Here is an 18,895-nt window from a genome sequence, read left to right on the forward strand (position 1 = left end):
TATATATATATATATCTAACATACTAACAAATTTAATAATATTTCACAAAAAAAAAAAAAAGTTTTATTACATCCTTTCTAAAAATTAAAATTTTAATATTATATTATAATCTTCGCCATAAATTTAAATATGATAAACATAGTCGGAAAATAAAAAACAACAATAAAGTACTATATATGTAAAATAGTATTAGATTGAGGACAAAAAAAATATAATTTTTATTCCCGACTCCATTTATTTAATGTAGAGAAATTTCTTCTCGTTCATATTTAAAGCAGGTTAAATGGTCATTTATACTAAGGATGAGAATATAATCTCGATCGGTTCCGTTAATACTGATAACCTATCAATATTTGTAAAATAGTAAAAGTTTTGATATATATATGGTAGCGGGGCAGAGAATTATATAAGGACGGAAAAAATAATTTTCATTTTCAGTCCTATTTATCTAATGGAGAGAAATTTCATAATCTAGCTCGATTTAATTAACGAGAGGGGACATTTAATTGACACGTGGATGACAAAAAAAGAGGAGATATTTAGTCATGGATGACACTTGGATATATATAGCATACCGGTCGAAAATGATTGTCTCCACATGTCCAGTACCCCATTCAACTGTCCTCTCATCTGTCGCTTTCAATACGCTCACGTCATCAATGAGTCATCTCCTCCGCCGCAAACGCTTCCACCGCCCATTCTCGCCGCCGTCCATTCCTCGCTGACCGCCTCACTATTTCTTTGACTTCCCCAATTTTCTACAATCATTTAAATCATTTCTTTTTTTTTTTTTACTCTTTTATCTACAATAATTCTTTCAAACAAATAATAATAATATCTATATATATATATATATATATATATATATATATATATATAGGTTAGTTTTGTATCGGAGAGTTGTGTGCAGGGATAAAAAATATAATCTCTTGCCCCGTTTAGCTAATGGAGAGAAACCTCTCTTCGTTCTCTCTCTCAAATATCTTTTAAATGAGGATTCTCGGGCTCTAATGGGATTAAATAGACATTGTGGTTAAATTAGTATTTTATAACATATTAAAATATAGTAATAATTATCGGATGGACGAGTGAATCTTATTGTGTGGTTTTTTCAGACAACTTATCGACTTAAATAGGGTTGAAATGTTCAGACGAGGATGGGACTGTGTCGGTTGAAAGGTCTCTACACCTTACTTCCATTAATGGCTGTTATCTTCCAAAATCTCACAGCTTATAAGTCAAAATTTACAGGCTAAACGTATCGTCTTATGGTCAACCTAAATCTTTATTAGTTAATTACAATAACGTCGGATTCACTCACAAAAAAAAAAAAAGGATAACAGTAGTACCGCTTTGTTTGTATTCATCGAACGTTGCAGTGGCCTCCAAAATTCGAGATAGTATTGAATCATATAAAATAAATAAGACCATATTTTTCAATAACTTTGTCGGTAAATAAGTTTTTATTAACATTTTAACACTTGAAATATATATATATATATTAACACTTGAATCCCACCACTAATAGATATTGTCCGTTTTGGCCCGTTACAAATGATATCAGAACCAGACACCAGTCGGTGTACTGTTGAGGACATTAGATCCTCAAGGAGAGTGGATTGTGAGATTTCACATTAGTTGGAGACGGAAACAAAACATTTCTTATAAGAGTATGAAAACATCTTCTTAGTAGACGTGTTTTCAAAAGGGAAGTTCGAAATGAAAGCTCAAAGAAGACAATATCTAGTAGCAGTAGGGTCGTAGGGTCGTAGGGTCGTGTATATATATTAAGGGTAGAATTGGAATTTGAAAAGTTGATTAGAGAATATGGAAGACTTAGGAGAGCCGTTTTGGAAGTTCTTCCAATGATTATAACTTTTGACCCTTAGAACCAATCTTAAATTGGATTCAAATATGAGTCAACCTCGCATTATAGAGCCGTTCTTTCATCTACGTAGTCGGAAGGCCGGCGCAGCCTCCGCCCCTCTGGCCGACGTCCGATCAGTCCCCTTTTTCAAAGCTGGTCCTTCCTCATAGACTAACCAAAACCCTAATTACTCCAAATTTGAAACACTTTCTCTACACATTTTTGTCCATTTCACACTCCCAATCAAATATTATTATTTTAGTCCCTAAACTTACAAAAATTAACGTTTCCGTCCTTATCTTATTTTAACAAATTAATTTAACAGCACGGTTTTAACATTCATTGAGCGGATTTTATATATAAAAACAAAAACTAACATAGCAACTACGGGTGTTCGTGGGTTAAGTTGGGTTAAGTTGCAACATCTTCTTAAACCCAATTCAATTGTTCGGATGGTAAATTTTTTCATCTATAAATTTTTTTAGGTTGAGTTGGTTCGGGTTGTTTGGATCATTTATTCATATTTTATTTTTAGTCAAAGTAAATCGATCGAGCTGATCTATGCTCGGTAAGGGATATAAGGAGCTTAACTCACTAGTTTTAGGGAAACCCACCGGCCAACCCAATCCATAAAATTTTTATTTATTTGAACTTAACCGAACCCAAATAAATTCATAACATAACTCAAATTGAATTGGATTTATTAGATTTTTCTAATTATCGAGTTTTTTGAACACCTTTAATTCAAAAATAAAAATAAACATTGTTTAGCAATTTCAGAATCTCCCCCCTCGAACCACCTATTCTCCCCGGTACGAATAGGCAGGTAAATTTCTCCAATAATCGAGTACTTTTGTCTATAAATACGACATATTTCATTAAATCCATAAATTTTATTCCCCATAAGTTCGAGTCTCAATACGAATGTAAGTTCTTACTGATTTCCACTCACACAAAAGAATCAACGAGTTTTTTTTCTTAACAACTTCCACCACAGACCCGAGTCAAGCCAATAGGACATACTCGAACAATTGCCCTACTCGATCAAAATGCCAGGACAAACACGACTTCAACTAACGCTAGAACACCACCAGTTTCTTAACCGTAAGAGAAAATTCATTCAGAATCAAAGCTCGAAAAATGAATCTATCTCTGTATACAAAATTTGCTCGAGAATAGAGAATTTAAAAATTAATATTTAAACATATTCTAAATATGCCAAGTGAAGCATAGTTTTTCAGTGAAAGATATCTAAATAAATAAATAAATAAATGAAAAGGCATATTTGTTGTAAAAAAAAAATAAATAATTCAAGACAATAATTATTTTTCTTTAAATTATAAGAAATTAAATTAGAAAGAAAAGAAAAATTGGCAAAACATGTAAAAAAGGCATTAAGCAACGTGGCAAAAATAGGGCGGAAAACACAATAGGAACCGCGTTAGCGACAGTGAACACAGACCCTCCGAAGGCGCCACGTGTCATTCCGTTTCAAACGTCCACTTTCAAGTTTGAACAAGTCAAGAAAAACATCCCATATATATATATGCCGAAAAACCCGCCCCCACTCAAAATCATGAACAACAATAATAATCCACCAGAGCTCAGCCAGTCCTCCGCCGCCTCCGCCGCCGGTGACACCAAATACAAAGGTGTACGACGACGGAAATGGGGTAAATGGGTAGCGGAAATCCGCCTCCCTAACAGCCGCGACAGAATATGGCTCGGTTCCTACGACTCACCGGAGAAAGCTGCCCGTGCTTTTGACGCTGCCCTCTTTTGCCTACGTGGCCGACAAGCTAAGTTCAACTTCCCCAACCAACCACTGCCCGACATTCTGGACGCTCACTCCCTCACTGCCCATGAAATCCAACAGCTGGCAGCTAAATTCGCTAATGATTATAATCAACACTCCTCCAGTAGTGCTGACCAAAACAACGCCGCCGTTGACCGTCTCCAAGCTCCTCCCGCCACCTCCGACCAAAACATTGACTGGTCATTCCTCGACAACCTCGACGCCGTTGACTACACTCCAGACACTTCTAATCTCTTCCCACTTTACAACGACGACTTTGATAACATATTAACCAGTGATTTTTACCAATCCCCGAATGACCATTACGACGATGAAGACGGCGCCGCCGCCGCCGCCGCCGGTCAATCGTTTCTCTGGAACTTTTAAACCCATCATTAAAAGAACCCTTTTTTTTTTAGATTCCAGGGCTCTTTGATTTCTGGGTATGTTTTGATTGTTTTGATCCTTTTTTGGGGCAAATTTTTATTTTTCAAGCACTGTAGATTGATGAGACGATATAAATATATGAACACAAANTTTTTTTTTTTTTTTTTTTTTTTTAATTTATTTATAGCAAATTTGGGATTCTCTTATCTTCAATTTGTGGTTTAAATTTTTAGACACGTGGGGTTTTTTACATTCAGGAAAAGTCTTTTCAATCATAATGAAAAGGAGGGGAAACAGGACCGTTGTTCCCCTGAAATACTGTTATGTTCTTNGTTTTTTTTTTTTTTTTTTGTTCTAAAAAATATTTTAAAAGTTTCGATAATATTCTTAATTTTTACAAAATATTTTTAAAATTTTAAAAAGATTAAAAAAGTAATTTTAATGGTTAATTTTGAAGGTTAAAATTTGTTTCAAACATTTTAAAAAGATTAAAAAGTAATTTTAATAGTTAATTTTGGAGGTAAACAGTTAAAATTTCTTTGTTTTAAGAAAGATTTTTGGTTTTTAAAGGTAATATTCTTTGACTTTAAAAAAAAAGGTTTTTAAAGTTTTTACTGTGGGTGTAAAGGTAAAAATAGTTTATTTACCATTTTTTTGTTTTTTACTAGAATGAAGCAACTATTTAGGTGTTCGAAGTTTTATAAAGTTTTGAATTTAAGTTGATACAATTATTAGTTTGAGGTTACAATTTGTACAACGCGCATATATGTATGTGTATATATATATATATATAATATAATATGAGACTCACATTTAATAATGGTAATAATTCAAAATTAAAAAGAAAAAGAAAAGAAAAGAAAATGAAAGTTGTCTCCGTCCCTTTAGTTTTCTATGTTACAACAATTACTTCAGCAATTCGAAGCTAGTCAGGGAATACGTTTTCTTACTGCTTCAAGTTGATTTTTTTGACTAATCTGATTCGGGTCTGATATGCTCGGACTCATTTCTACTAGTTTCAACCCTTCAAAAGCATTTATTGTTAATTTAATACAAAATTAAGTGAGCCAATTTCTAGAGTTGAATTCTAATTGATGACGGTGAGACTATTTAGGCAAAATTAAATTTCAGAGAGTAGCATTAAACTAGTATCAAATGATCCTTAAGCTAACATTAAGAGATCGTAGTAGTTTCGGCCTAAGTGAACCACGTAAGTAGCTCTACAATCGGTTTGATTGGAAGAATTGCTTTATGTATGATGACATATGCCCAGTAGTCTCTGCACGTGTCATATGTGTGATATGCTTTGATATGTGATGTTATGTTATGTTATATTACACTATATGATATGCCAAATAATATTATGGTATAAAGGAAATGTCATATTATGTTATGATATGCTATGACATGCCATGATATGTTTCGAAATAAGAAAATCGATGATGCACAACCTTCGTATACCATGTCTTGGAAGCTATGTTATGGAAATGACGTATAAGAATTATGTACGCATAATTACTAGATTTAATATGTTACGAAAGAATGGATGTTGTCTTGCATCATTTATTATACTACGATGAAAAGTATGTAGATCTCATGCATAATTGTATGTCCACGTGCATCAAGATACTCCCATATTATGACGAGTACAGACACATAAACTATGAGACTGATTATGACCATCATGTTTTCCACAATGCTACGACTGCTATTTCCTCCAAGTATCCAGCAACAACCCATTAGTGAGCGCTAGCCCAACCAACAGGCCTAGGGGTGTGCGAGCCTACCTAGTGAGCCGTGTGTAGAGAAGTACTGCGCATTCAACTTAATCCGGACTTGAAAGCCGCTTATGGTAGGACCCATCATGTTGCATGTTTTAGCATTTCACGACCGACCCTACTTAGATGAAATGAAAATTAAGCTCCAAAACGTATTAGAATTGAAACGAAAACGACCCGACGGAACCGAACCGAGTGTTTTGTTTCTTATTCTAACCTAGATCAAATTTAGTATGAGTTGGAAAATGAGGGCTCATGAAAGTTGACCAAAGACCCAACAAGGTTTTAGAGTGATGCGTTAAAAACGTGGGGAAAATAATACAGAATGGTTTCATTATCACAAAGGGGTTTGTGTTATTATAAAAGAGATATGATATCATAGTGGGAGATGGAGACTGCAATAGCAAATGAGGTCCAGGCTGGGCGGATAGCTATGCATCACCGCCTGATATTGCCTAGCCTCGCCGTACTGCTATGCGCTGGCCGCCCCCAATGGGTAGCACCGCCCACCTTCCTCCGCCCATACAAACCCTAGCAACCTTTTTCCTTAAACAACCTATACATATATATTGTAACGATGTGACTTTCTCGACGTCGATCGACTTGAGTCGCTACGCCATGCAAGTCTTTGTCATTTTAAAGTTGATAAACGTAATTATTTTTTTTAATCAAAATAAATAAAGTTTGTTCGGAGTTTCCCTTTTAAATATTTGGATATACAAATTTGAACTAAATAATCTTCGTAATGTATATCGAAATGATTGAACTATAAATCCGTTCTGTAACATGTTACAAAATTAATATAACTCACGAGCACCGAGGAGATTTTTAAAAGTTTGTCGGGTTCAATGCTTTATTTATGATGTCTGAGAAAATAATGACGGTAAAATCAAATAACTGTGTTTGATTATCAGTATTTTTAACCATTTTATTAAAATAATTAAAATAATTAAAATTTAATGTAATTTTAATTCAATTTTAGGGTTTTAAATTTATTTGTTAATAAATCTTAATAATTAATTTTAAATAAATAAATTTTATAAAATTATATAAACAAATATTTAGTATTAAAAAAAACTAAATGTAAATAATTTTAAATAATTAAAATTTAATGTAATTTTAATTCATATACCCTAAATTTTAGGATTTTAAGTTTATTTGGTAATAAATCTTAATAATTAATTTTAAATAAATAAATTTCATAAAATTATATAAACAAATATTTAGTATTAAAAAATGTAGTATAGGATGAAATATCAATTATGTTAAATTATTATTTATATTAGAACGAATGGTTATTTTGATTTATTAGAAATTGAACCAGTAAAAAAAAATTCTCGTTGCGTTACGTACTTACGTAAAAACGAATAAACTCCAGTTTCAAGAAATAATATCTTCGACCAAGATCAAGACATTCACTCCTGAAGCGGAAGCCCTTTTGAAAGAAGCTATTTAAGAACAGATGGAACGTTTTCTAGTTCAAGACCAAGTATAAAAGAAAACAAGTAAAGTATACGCTCATCGTCATGCACCGCCCCTTATTACCTTAAAAAAATGTTTTGAAAGGTTGAGTATTATAAATATTCAGTAAAAATCTCCGGTTAGGGTTAAATATGAACATACAGAGTGTANCGGTTATTTTGATTTATTAGAAATTGAACCAGTAAGAAAAATTCTCGTTGCGTTATGTACTTACGTAAAAACGAATAAACTCTAGTTTCAAGAAATAATATCTTCGACCAAGACCAAGACATTCACTCCTGAAGCGGAAGCCCTTTTGAAAGAAGCTATTCAGGAACAGATGGAACGTTTTCTACTTCAAGACCAAGTATAAAAGAAAACAAGTAAAGTATAAATAAATTTTATAACTTGAAAATGTTATAATTTCAACATGAAATAATTTCATTCTTTTCATTTATTAGGTANTAGCATAAATTTGAGAACCTAAAATCATTCAACACTGGGCCATCTAGCCTATGACCTTGCTCGGAAATAAGACCCAAAGTGAACTTGAAGCTATTATTCATCTAGCCTCGGACCAAGTCTCAAACACATGGACCATTTAGGTTTTGGCAAAAGTTAAAACCCTAATCTTCTAGCTTGGGTTCATGAACCAAAATGTAGGTCATCGAACCCGTGACTATAGTGGTACAATTAACTCGTTAACTGAGAAGTAATTGTCACAATTTTATTTCATAAATATCATGTCATATGATAAATAATAAATGCAATCCATCCCATAAACATTTTAAAATGACATTTTTTAATGTATCACAACAATCGCAGTACAAACAAAATGCACGTGTACCTTATTATTACTAATGGGCATCCAATAGGAAATTCACTTACTTTAAAACGCTATTTTTGTAGATACCGTAGCATATATTGTCTGTTTTGACCCGTTACGTATTGTCGTCAACCTTCCGGTTCTTAAAACGTGTCTATTAAGGATAGGTTTCTACACTCTTATAAGAAGTGCTTTGTTCTCCCTCTCCAACCGACGTGGGATCTCACAATCCAGCTCCCTTGGGAGTCATGTCTTTGCTGACACACTGCTCAGCGTCTGGCTCTAAACACTAAGCCTTAGTCAATCCCTCGTAATACTTTTACGACGGCTTAATCTCCTATTACTTTAGTCTCCAAGTCCAAAATTTTAACGAATTCTCCTCCAAATCTTGAATGCAACGTATGTATCGGGTCGATGACTTATTTCTTTAACCATTCACATGAAACATATTACGTCTGACGTATATCAATGGTGACAAGATCCATCTACAACTAATAGATCAATGCACCCTAAAAATCGAAAATGAATTTCCTCCACGAGTTCTTTTGAATATCACTGTAACACCAATAATTTAACTTGTGGGAGCTTATTGAAAGGACGAGGAAATTTCGATTAACGAAATTGTGAGAGATCACACTTTAGCTTAGACCTGGGTCCTATTCGTAGAAATTTGAGAGGAATCTTTGACATATTTAAAATAAAATATCTCAATATATATTTAACCAATTTAAAACATATATTTCTGTCTCTAAAATATTAATTTCAACGCTTTAAATTAAATATATTTTTTTATTTAAAAATATATTAAATATAATTTAAATATTTTAAATTTTAAGAGGTTGCCCATAAACCTATAAATTATAAGCTCCAATGACACAAATTAATTAACTAAATTTTTTAATCAATCTATTTCATTTATAAATTATAGGTCACTCCACGACCTATAGCTGAACTCTCATGTACATGTCTGTGGTTTTGTATTGTACCGTCGGTCATTGTCGTTTTTTTTCTTTTTTCAAACAAACTTTATCCATGAAAACTCACAAAAAAATGGCCGAAGTCCTTACGATACAACACGCCAAATTGTTCATAAACCCGAAACCAAATGGTTGATCAGAAAAAGGTATCTTCCTCTTGATTGCGCCCACACGGGACAGATGTTGCAGGATGCAAATTAAAGAATTTACGGTTGAGATTTATGCCCGAAAGTCTCGTAATTAATTATTAATTTTTTAATAATAATTTTGATTGTTTTATTTTTAATTTAATATTATCTATGCTATGAAAAGTCCAAGGTTATTAATGTAGTATACGATTGACGTAAGAATGCAATAACCTAAATGATCTATAGTATATGAATATAGTTAGGTGTCTTATCTTGGTAACACTATTGATACGACCAACTAGGTAATTTATACAAATAATTTGATCCAAATCGTTCATGTGGAGACATGAGTAGAGATACTTATACAATGAGTTTGTATAAGACTGAACCATGAAATATTTAATCTATTTTTATAAATTTGTTAATCGATAAAATTAATAGTTCACATGATGATTATTACGTGACTCGATCATATGTGACTCGATTTTGAGTGAGTTATGAACTCGTGCCTATGAGAGCTTGTCCTTTGGTTTACACAGGTGAAGATAACTTTTGTACCGATTCAATATGTCTAAAATTTTGGGACTTGACAAAATAAGAAGCAAGTTAGAATTTCACTCAAGGCTGATAATAACACTAAAATGTCAATTTAAATTCGGCAATAAAATTAGACGGAGACGTTGTTTTTATAACTATAACGATGCTATTAGAAACTCAAATCTTGAGAACGGTACTCTTTGGCCCCGCAAACGATTCCAGTTGGATCCGAAACGAGTGCTAGCCCAAGTGGGTTTCGCAAACGGGTTGATGGGCTCGAGCCTACCGGGTTAAATATGACTAGGAAGCAAGTGGATGCAGCCATGGAAAACCAACGTTATAAGGGGAACAAAATGAGCCACTGGTCTTGATGTTCGGCTAAGTTTAGGTGGTTGGGCCAGCATGTTATGCTTGTCTAAGGCGTATTGCCTATGGCCACATATCCGTTGCATGCCAAAACTCTTGCCTTATATCATTTTATTGCTTTTCTTTACCGCTTTTATGATCTTTAGTTTTTTTAATTATATTTTCTAAATATATGACGTTTCGGTAGAATCATGTCTACATTTCGTGGATGCGACTAGTCGTCAAATCTTCATATTACTATACTGGAATATATAAAGAAAGACCTTACTTGGACCAATGGTGCGTAGACTCAGAGTCAAATCCTTGAGTCTTAAGTCCCTATGCCTAGACGTCGACACTAAACCCTTTTTTCTCTTCTTTTAATAGGCGTTGTGACCTCTTGATGATGTAGCAAGCAGTGCCATATAAAATACGAGTGAAAGTCTCCCTAGAGGAAAGAAAGAGTTGTAGGTATCCAATCTTACTTTCGAACTTTTTTTTCGAAAATCTCTCTGCATTGTTTTTTAAAGTTCTTATCAAAACGGGGCTCAAGGCTTGAGCATACGTCGCCTTGCCGCAGGCGACGCGGTTTCCAATTGACTTGACTCACTCGGTGTCGGGAGTGAGTGTCGCATAATTACAAAGTCTGCTGCAAAAAAAAGTGCAATTCTGACACTAAGTAGAGACCGACGAAATAAATGGTTCTTTTTCGTTTTAGCATGGAGATCTAAGTCATTGACCACAGTCGTGAAATTAAATTGCATTCAACGGAGATAACAATATGGTGAACAATTTAAAACGGAAGACAACAAGAAACAAAAAAACAATTAGGAAACATTCAAGACGCTTAGTTGAGTTATTAAGGAACCGTGTTAGTTTGTGGAGCTAAATGATTTGTGTTTTAGGCGTTGAGTTTCTCAGCTCGAATAAAAACATATTCATCCAATAAAAAAAACTAAATTTATTGAAAAAATGGAGTGTTCATATAATTTGATAAGCAATAAGCCTGACTAATCTAGACACTATCCAATTCAAGCTAGGCATATTCATATGCTCTGCTTATCCGACCAATCTGGACTACTAAGCTCAAATCATACCGGCGTAGATGTTTTTTTTTTTTTTTTTTTAAATTTTTTTAATTTTATTTGTATTGGGTTGAATTTTTGGAAAATAAAATATTTAAGTTCAATTCTTGGGCCGACATTTTTTTGGTTGGGTAACTCGAAAATAGGGTTACAATCCAATTCTACTCTCAAATTATAAAAATTAAGAATATTTGACGTTTGTAAGTATTAGAAATACATACTCATAAATATTTGATATTTGAAATTTATGAAATTTTAACGATAAATATGATTTACTTAAATAATAAAAAAAAAAAAACAATCAGACCGCTCAAAATAATTTAATTTGAGTTAGATTAAGTTAGATTAAGAATATTTGACGTTTGTAACTTATGTGAGAGATACATACTCATATTTGAAATTTATGAGAGTTTAATGATAAATATGATTTATTTAAATAATTAAAAAAATACAATCCGACCCCTAAAAAATAATTTAATTTGAGTTAGATTAATTAAGAATATTTGACGTGTCTAAATTATGATTTATTTAAATAATTAAAAAAGAAAATACAATCCGACCGAGTTAGATTAAGTTGTGAACTGGGCTCAATTGGGCCGATGTCTGTTGAAGCATTTGTCGGCCCTTAAAATGAATTCCAATGGTGGATTCTCCGGTGAAGATTGATCCGCACGACGACGCTGGCGGCATCATCCGCCAGAACAATTCTTTATTCCAAACTTTGATTACCTTCCCTCTCTGCTCTACTGTACATTCTTGTATGCGCATGTGCTCTCCTCTCTGCTTCAGATCCCATCCGTCCTAGGTCATCTACTTCGACGGCGTGGTTATTCAGTCTGGATGCTTAACTTACCTGTTGCATAGCTTACTCACTCCACATTGCTGAAATTTTGGTAAAATTTCTTACTCTCACTTTGTTTGCAGCAAGCGAACAGATGAGTATGGGGAGCGAGGAGAAATGGTGCGTTGTTACTGGAGGGAGAGGTTTCGCTGCACGACATCTCGTTGAGATGCTGATCAGTTCCAAGATGTTTTCCGTTCGAATCGTTGATTTAGGCTCCTCCATTGAATTGGAAGCAAGCGAGGAGCAAGGGATTCTCGGAGAGGCATTGCGTTCTGGTCGTGCTCAATATGTTTCAGCCGATCTTCGTGATAAAGCTCAATTGCTCAAAGGTTGTGATTTTTTCTGGAACCTTTCTGTCAACGCTATTGATTTCTGTTTTATTCGTGAAATGTGGTTGTAATGTCAATTTTAATGTTGCAGCGTTTGAGGGAGTGGAGGTTGTTTTCCATATGGCTGCTCCGAATTCATCCATTAACAATTACAAACTTCATTATTCGGTCAACGTTGAAGGTACGAACTATTTGGTGTAGCAATTCTTCTTTGATGTGCTGATTATTGTTATTGTTTTCTTTGCTTTTCAGGAGCCAAGAATGTAATTGATGCTTGTGTCGAGAAAAATGTAAAGCGGCTAATATATACTAGTTCGGCCAGCGTAGTGTTTGATGGGATAAATGGACTTGTTAATGCAGATGAGACACTGCCTTACGCATCGAAGGTACTAACTCCACTGACGTCTCTGCTCATTTCATCAATAATTGGACTTTCTGTTCAGTGATTTTCGTTGCATGTTGCAAATTTTCATCGACTGTACTGCTTGGACAATGTTTGTCCACTGTTACAGCATAATGATTTCTACTCTGCGACTAAAGCTGAGGGGGAAGCTTTGATCCTCAAGGCAAACGGCTTAAATGGACTTCTAACATGCAGCCTAAGGCCCAGTGGCATCTTTGGCCCTGGTGATAGGTTACTGGTTCCATCCCTAGTTGCTAATGCGAGGGCAGGGAAATCCAAGGTAAGCATGTTCATTATTTTTGTTAGTTTTTTTTGTTTTGTTTTGGTAAGAAACACATTCCCATCCAAAGACATGAAAGAATATACAAAGTATAAAAAACAATCCCCAACAGAATAAGGAGGCGAGTTGGGCTCTTATTACAGAAAAGAACTCAAATCCCAAAGAATAAGAGCAAGCTCCCAATGACGAAAGGACCTAGTGACAATCACAAAGAGGCGCTAATCCTATCTGCTTCCCGACTTCCTGACCAATCTTTCAATCTTCTAAATTTTGTTTGTTTTTTTTTTTTTTTTTTTTCACTGTCAAAAAATTTCTGACGTTTAATTTGGAATTTGGAGTATTGGAGCTACTTCTGTCGTCAGGATCTTGTTTAGATACCAAAATATTATCTTTATGTTTTTAGAAGACTTTCAGCTTACCATTAATTTTAATCCAGAAGTTGGCAGTGGACAAGCAATCAAAATCCAAGATCTCCATTTCTCACTGAAGCCCTTAACAGAATGATACCCCAAAATGACCTATGTATGTACTTTGTCACATACCTTTTCAATTTCAAGTTCAAGCACTAGCCTTTTCATGGTCGTTTTGCAGTCATCAACTAGCTAGTTAGCAAGAATAATGGAACCAACCATTTGTCTTTCCTCTTTATAGAGGCGAATAACTAATAACCCTTAGACTATTCTCTCGTTTTAGTTTTATGCCTCCTGCTACGAACTAAGATTAGACTGATTTGAGATAAGATATATGTTGCTCTCTCTTATTCTAGAGTTTACAACTTCATTTGGAAAGTCTTAACACCTTGATAAAATCAACCTGGATGATATTTGTAGTCCTCGGAGCTTTGTTGGATCATAATTCTTTTTTCTATCACTTCATACTGGAGAGGAAGCTTTGACTGCCTACCAGAAAGGAACCCCCAGTAGAATTTAAATACTATCCTGAAACTTGAAATTTTTTTGATACAGGTTGATGATCTCCCTTCCACATCCTAGAGTTTACAACTTCATTTGGAAAGTCTTAGAACACCTTGATAAAATCAACCTGGATGACATTTGTAGTCCTCGGAACTTTGTTGGATCATAATTTTTTTTTTTTCACTTCATACCGGAGAGGAAGCTTTGACTGCCTAACAGAAAGGAACCCCCAGTAGAATTTAAAAACTGTCCTCAAACTTGAAAATTTTTGATACAGGTTGATGATCTTCCTTCCACATCCAAATAATTGATCATAAGAAATCTCTTGGTAAATGAAACTCTTCTTCTTTTGCTTGTTAACTTGAAGGTGGAATCAGAAAACAGAATCTTCAACACTGCTTTAAGTGTTCATCTTGTTATTGCATCTTTGCCTTCACATAGTGTCCACCTTCTGCCCTTTCAAATGACACTGCCTGCACTCTCTTTGGTCCACACCCAAGCTGCTCAATAGAAAGACCAACCACCTGTTCTCCATGCCATCCAAAAAATGAAGCTCGGAGAAAATGGCATCCTTTTGAGCTGCAATATTACCATGTATTACACATGGATTAATTAAAATTCTTTTTATTTTTCATTTGTCTTATAGACTAATTTATAATAGCATTTGATCTAATCCTCTCTTCAAGACTATAGGATGAATTCGATTTGCTGTTCCTCTCTCCTCAAAATCCTCTCTTCAAGATTACAAATACATATATATGTTATTATTATTATTATTTTGAACAAGAAACAAATTTTATCAATAAATGAAAAGGAAGATAATGTTAAAGGATACAAGTTCCAAAGAGAACGAAGAAAATAAAAAGCAGGCCTACAAAATATGTATGGGAAGTCTATACAGTTTTCTTTCTATCGCCCTATGCAAATACATTTCATTAAAAAAAAAAAATCATGGCCTTCATTGTAATTGTCATGTGCTTTAAAATTTACAGTTCATTATTGGTAAAGGCAACAACACCTATGACTTTACTTACGTTGAAAATGTGGGACATGCCCATGTGTGTGCTGAACGAGCTCTAGCTTCAGGAGGAATAATTGCAGAAAAAGCTGCAGGGCAGGTACCTCTGTCAGTGTATGGAACGACTTAATTATATTCAGTTATCCTGGTCTTCTCTGTCTAATTAATAATCAGATTGTAGTTTTGCATGGCATATATAATTTTTCCTATCGGACAAAGAATTTATAGAAGTTGGGTTCTTGTTTGTTTGTTTGTTTGTTTGTTTTTTTCTCAATGTAATGGATGATAAAACAAAAATCATAGTTTCCTCATATTTAGTTCTTTGGTATAAACCATTGGAATATTAATGGTATGCTTGTCTCTTGTCTTTGAAACTCTCATTATAATAATTTTCATTGTGCATATAGCATCAGTCTATCAGCAAATTAACATCTTTGACATATGTATTCAGTACTTGTGCATGAGCATCGGAGAAATTGTGATGTTAAAGTATTTACTGCAGATCAATTAATAAGGAAGCAATTTAATGGATTAAACTCGGGAATCTCAAGGAAGTTTTGGCTTGGTTTAGGATTGACCTTGTAAAATAATTGTTGTCAAATTTGTTGCTAGTAAAGTTGAACATTAGGATTCGGTTAATTTCAAACTTAAATATAAAATAGTAAAATAAAAGAGAAACTTCTAAAAGTTGGTTAGAAGTTATAAGAACTTTTAGGGAGTCAATCTCAAAAGCAATAGTTGACCTGGTCAACGTATTTGAAAGAGTGATTTTTATTTAAATTAATTTATAATCAGTTTTATCAAACACTCGAAACAGTTAAATTCCCTCATAGTCACATTTAAGGCCGGAAAAATCAATCTCAAATGGAGCTATAGTCTTAAATTAATTTATAATCAATTTTACCGAACATTAAACACAGTTAGAATTTCTCCATAATCACTTTCATGTCCTGCAAAATCAAATTTAAACAGAGGCTTATGCTAAACTTGAAGGTCTTTTGCAGGCTTATTTCATAACCAACATGGAACCCATTAAGTTTTGGGAGTTTGTCTCACTTATACTGGATGGCCTTGGCTATGAAAGGTATTCTTTATTGTAATTTAAATTTTAGCCCCTCTGATCATTTGGTTTTCCAGCCATCTTTATCCTCGTCTTGGTAAAGCTAAGATATGCTGTATTGACATCTTGCATTCTCTGAGTTGCAGGCCAAGAATAAAAATCCCTGCCTACCTAGTGATGCCGATTGCACATATGGTGAACTGGATTTATACGCTTTTAGGTCCTTATGGAATGCCTGTCCCACAGTTTACACCTTCCCGTATAAGACTCCTCTCTTGTTGTAGAACTTTTAACTCCTCAAAGGCCAAGGATCGACTTTTCTATACCCCCATTGTTTCACTTCAGGTTCTTCTATGTTTTATTTGTTGCATATACTTTTTTCTTGTGCATGTTAACGCTATTTTTTAACTCTCTACTATACTCTTTAAATGCCTTCCTTTGATGATGTTTCTGTAGGAACTAAAGAAAACCATGTGTATTTTGCTCTACTGAAACTCAAGATCTGACAATTCCATAATCTGATGAACTAGGTCTAGCTTATTTGAACTTTCATATTTCTTTTATGGGAGCTTATTGATTATTAAAAAAGGGAAGAGCGATGACTTGTCCAAGTTAAACTTAAAGTGGAAGTGTGTTTATATTTTCTCCCATTGGATCAGTTTCGCTGGGTCTGATGATCTTTTGGGACATTTTAGTTATGTCAATTTTATTTTTCTTGTCCAAATACGAATGTTCTTGCTGCAGTGAATTGTCTAATTCTTGTAATTAAGGACCTCTTGAAGTAACTTAAAGTGGGGGTGACTTCTTGTGGACTTCTGAAGAGAGGATTAATAGGTTTTCGATGTATTTTTACTTTTCTCCATGGTGCAAAGCTTCCGTGAGTGCATGATTAAGGAGTAAAAAAAAAAACTCTTGACATAATTTCTGATATGTTCTTGAAAATAGTGACTACCATCACTGTCAATAAATTTGAATATGGGGTATAGTAGACTTTGCCTCTTGCTGATTATTCAGAAATTCACTATATTCAAACATGCTTACATAGCCATGCGATGCTGTGAATGATCATGATTTATGCTTAAAATGCAATGGTTATTCTTCTCATTGGATCTACAGAGGACATGAATGTCCATGATTACACCAACACTGTCAGTTAATTTGAATGTAGAGTGTTACTGCACTAGTCTTACCTTGGTATCTGATCTATCAGCAATTCACTATATTTACATTTTTTTACATCAACTTTAAACATGTTTACAAAGATATGTGATGTGTGAACAGTCATACTCACTGCTTGCAATGCAATGCAATAATTATACCTCACACGAGCGTGTATGCAGTATATGAACATCCATGCTTATTACCGTTACCAATTAATATGAGTATGGGGTATTAATAAACTCGTCTTAGCTTGCTATTTGTTAAGTCAGCCATTCACAATACTTAAACATGCTTACATAGCCATGTGATGCTCTATACGTCCATGATTGAGGCTTAAAATGCAATAGTTCTTCACAGGAGGGTATTGAAAGGACAATAGAAGCCTACTCCCATTTAAAGGCTGTGCATCAACAAAAAAGAGAAGGGCCATCCAAAGCCTCAATATATCTCAGAGGAGGAACTGGTATGTGTCCTTTTATTTTATTTTATTTTTTTTTTATTATTATTTTTTTTTTCTAGAGAAGAATTTTGAAGTTTTATTTCATTTCCTCTATTTAGGGATGCCAAATTCCCCATGGGGTCTGGTCTTGCAAGTCTCCAACCCGATCGGGTTGGGGAATCTCCGGTTTGGCTGGGTACAAGGGTCAAACCGGGGATTTAATTATGGTCCCCGGTTGGGGTCAGGGCTGGGATGGGGAGGGGATGCCCACCGTGTCCCCGTCCCCATCTGTGACCTCTCCCCAATCTATTTTTTAGTTTTAAAAATATATATAATATATTATATTTATTTAAAATAATTAATTTTATAATAATAAAAGATGTTAAATATAATTTAAATTAATTATTTAAGTAAATGAAACAATAATAGATACTAACTATAACATACATAAAAGTATATATCATTTTAATTCATTTAAAAATGAAAATGACAAAGGGGGATCTTTCCCGGTTGGGGTCAGGGCAAGGATCTTTCCAAGTCAGCCTTCTTACCCACAGAGATGGGGCACCAATTGAGGCCTCTCAATGGTGGGTTTGGTATTCACCTCCAAGGCATAGAGGTTAGAGAAGAAGATAAAATTTACTCTTCAATCTCCTTATCCCCCTTAACCAACTCACCCTTAGTTCTCCAAAGACCCAATGAAGTACTTTCTTCGTCTGCCAGTCGCCATTCTAAAACAGAGTTACAGTCCCAAAAAATGAGATGGATCAAGGATGGGAATTGTAACTTTGCGTTTATCCATAAAATGGCTAATTGCAGAAAAAGTAAGAACTTCATTGGGTCTTTGGAGAAAGATAGGGGGAGTTAGTGAGAGGGATAAGGAGATTGAAACTTTTTTTGTCAGTTTGGCCAAGCCAAGGAGCTCAATTCCATGTTGGGGGAGTTTCTTTCTCATCCTCCCTCTCGTGAAAAGTGCGGCCTGCTATGGTTTGTTTGTCTTTGTGCTATTCTTTTTGGTCTTTGAAGGTAAAGAAACAATATGATTTTTAGAGGGTTTGAGAGAACTGTGGGTGAGGTGTGGTCCCTTGTTAAATATCATGTCTCTTTTTCAGTCCTTGGTTGTAAAAACTTTTGTTATTATGCTTTAGGTTTTATTTTGCTGAGTCCCTTGGTTACTTGGGCCCTTCTTGAGGTGTTTTTTTTTTTTTTTTTTTTTTTTTTTTTTTTTTTTTTTTTTTTTTTTTTTTTTTTTTTTTTTTT

The 18,895-nt window shown here is 34.2% G+C and overlaps 2 protein-coding genes and 1 long non-coding RNA gene across 6 annotated transcripts in view; all 3 read left to right on the forward strand.

The window, feature by feature from the left end:
- Positions 1 to 3,438: 3,438 nt before the first annotated feature.
- Positions 3,439 to 4,180, forward strand: LOC111806095 (ethylene-responsive transcription factor ERF017-like). Its single transcript, XM_023691449.1, has one exon. It carries the CDS (start codon positions 3,445 to 3,447, stop codon positions 4,048 to 4,050), a length of 606 nt encoding a protein of 201 aa, XP_023547217.1. The 5' UTR covers positions 3,439 to 3,444; the 3' UTR covers positions 4,051 to 4,180.
- Positions 4,181 to 11,827: 7,647 nt separating this feature from the next.
- LOC111805666 (3beta-hydroxysteroid-dehydrogenase/decarboxylase-like) overlaps positions 11,828 to 18,895 on the forward strand; it is an 11,594-nt gene continuing 4,526 nt past the window's right edge. Inside the window, exons 1-9 of one of the 4 annotated variants that reach the window (XM_023690823.1) lie at positions 11,828 to 12,021; positions 12,112 to 12,360; positions 12,452 to 12,541; positions 12,613 to 12,746; positions 12,873 to 13,043; positions 14,950 to 15,075; positions 15,980 to 16,059; positions 16,182 to 16,380; positions 17,554 to 17,659. In XM_023690823.1, coding sequence (XP_023546591.1) covers positions 12,123 to 12,360; positions 12,452 to 12,541; positions 12,613 to 12,746; positions 12,873 to 13,043; positions 14,950 to 15,075; positions 15,980 to 16,059; positions 16,182 to 16,380; positions 17,554 to 17,659 — 1,144 coding nt within the window. In that variant the 5' untranslated portion in view covers positions 11,828 to 12,021; positions 12,112 to 12,122. The remainder of the gene's footprint in view (positions 12,022 to 12,111; positions 12,361 to 12,451; positions 12,542 to 12,612; positions 12,747 to 12,872; positions 13,044 to 14,949; positions 15,076 to 15,979; positions 16,060 to 16,181; positions 16,381 to 17,553; positions 17,660 to 18,895) is intronic. The other 3 variants (XM_023690824.1, XM_023690825.1, XM_023690822.1) reach the window with 3 other exon arrangements.
- Positions 13,406 to 14,743, forward strand: LOC111805667. The gene is made up of 2 exons (XR_002816697.1): positions 13,406 to 13,565; positions 14,009 to 14,743. It is a non-coding gene; the product is annotated as an uncharacterized LOC111805667 (long non-coding RNA).

This window comes from Cucurbita pepo, chromosome LG11, assembly GCF_002806865.2.
Source record: "Cucurbita pepo subsp. pepo cultivar mu-cu-16 chromosome LG11, ASM280686v2, whole genome shotgun sequence".
Classification (NCBI taxonomy): Eukaryota; Viridiplantae; Streptophyta; class Magnoliopsida; order Cucurbitales; family Cucurbitaceae; genus Cucurbita; species Cucurbita pepo.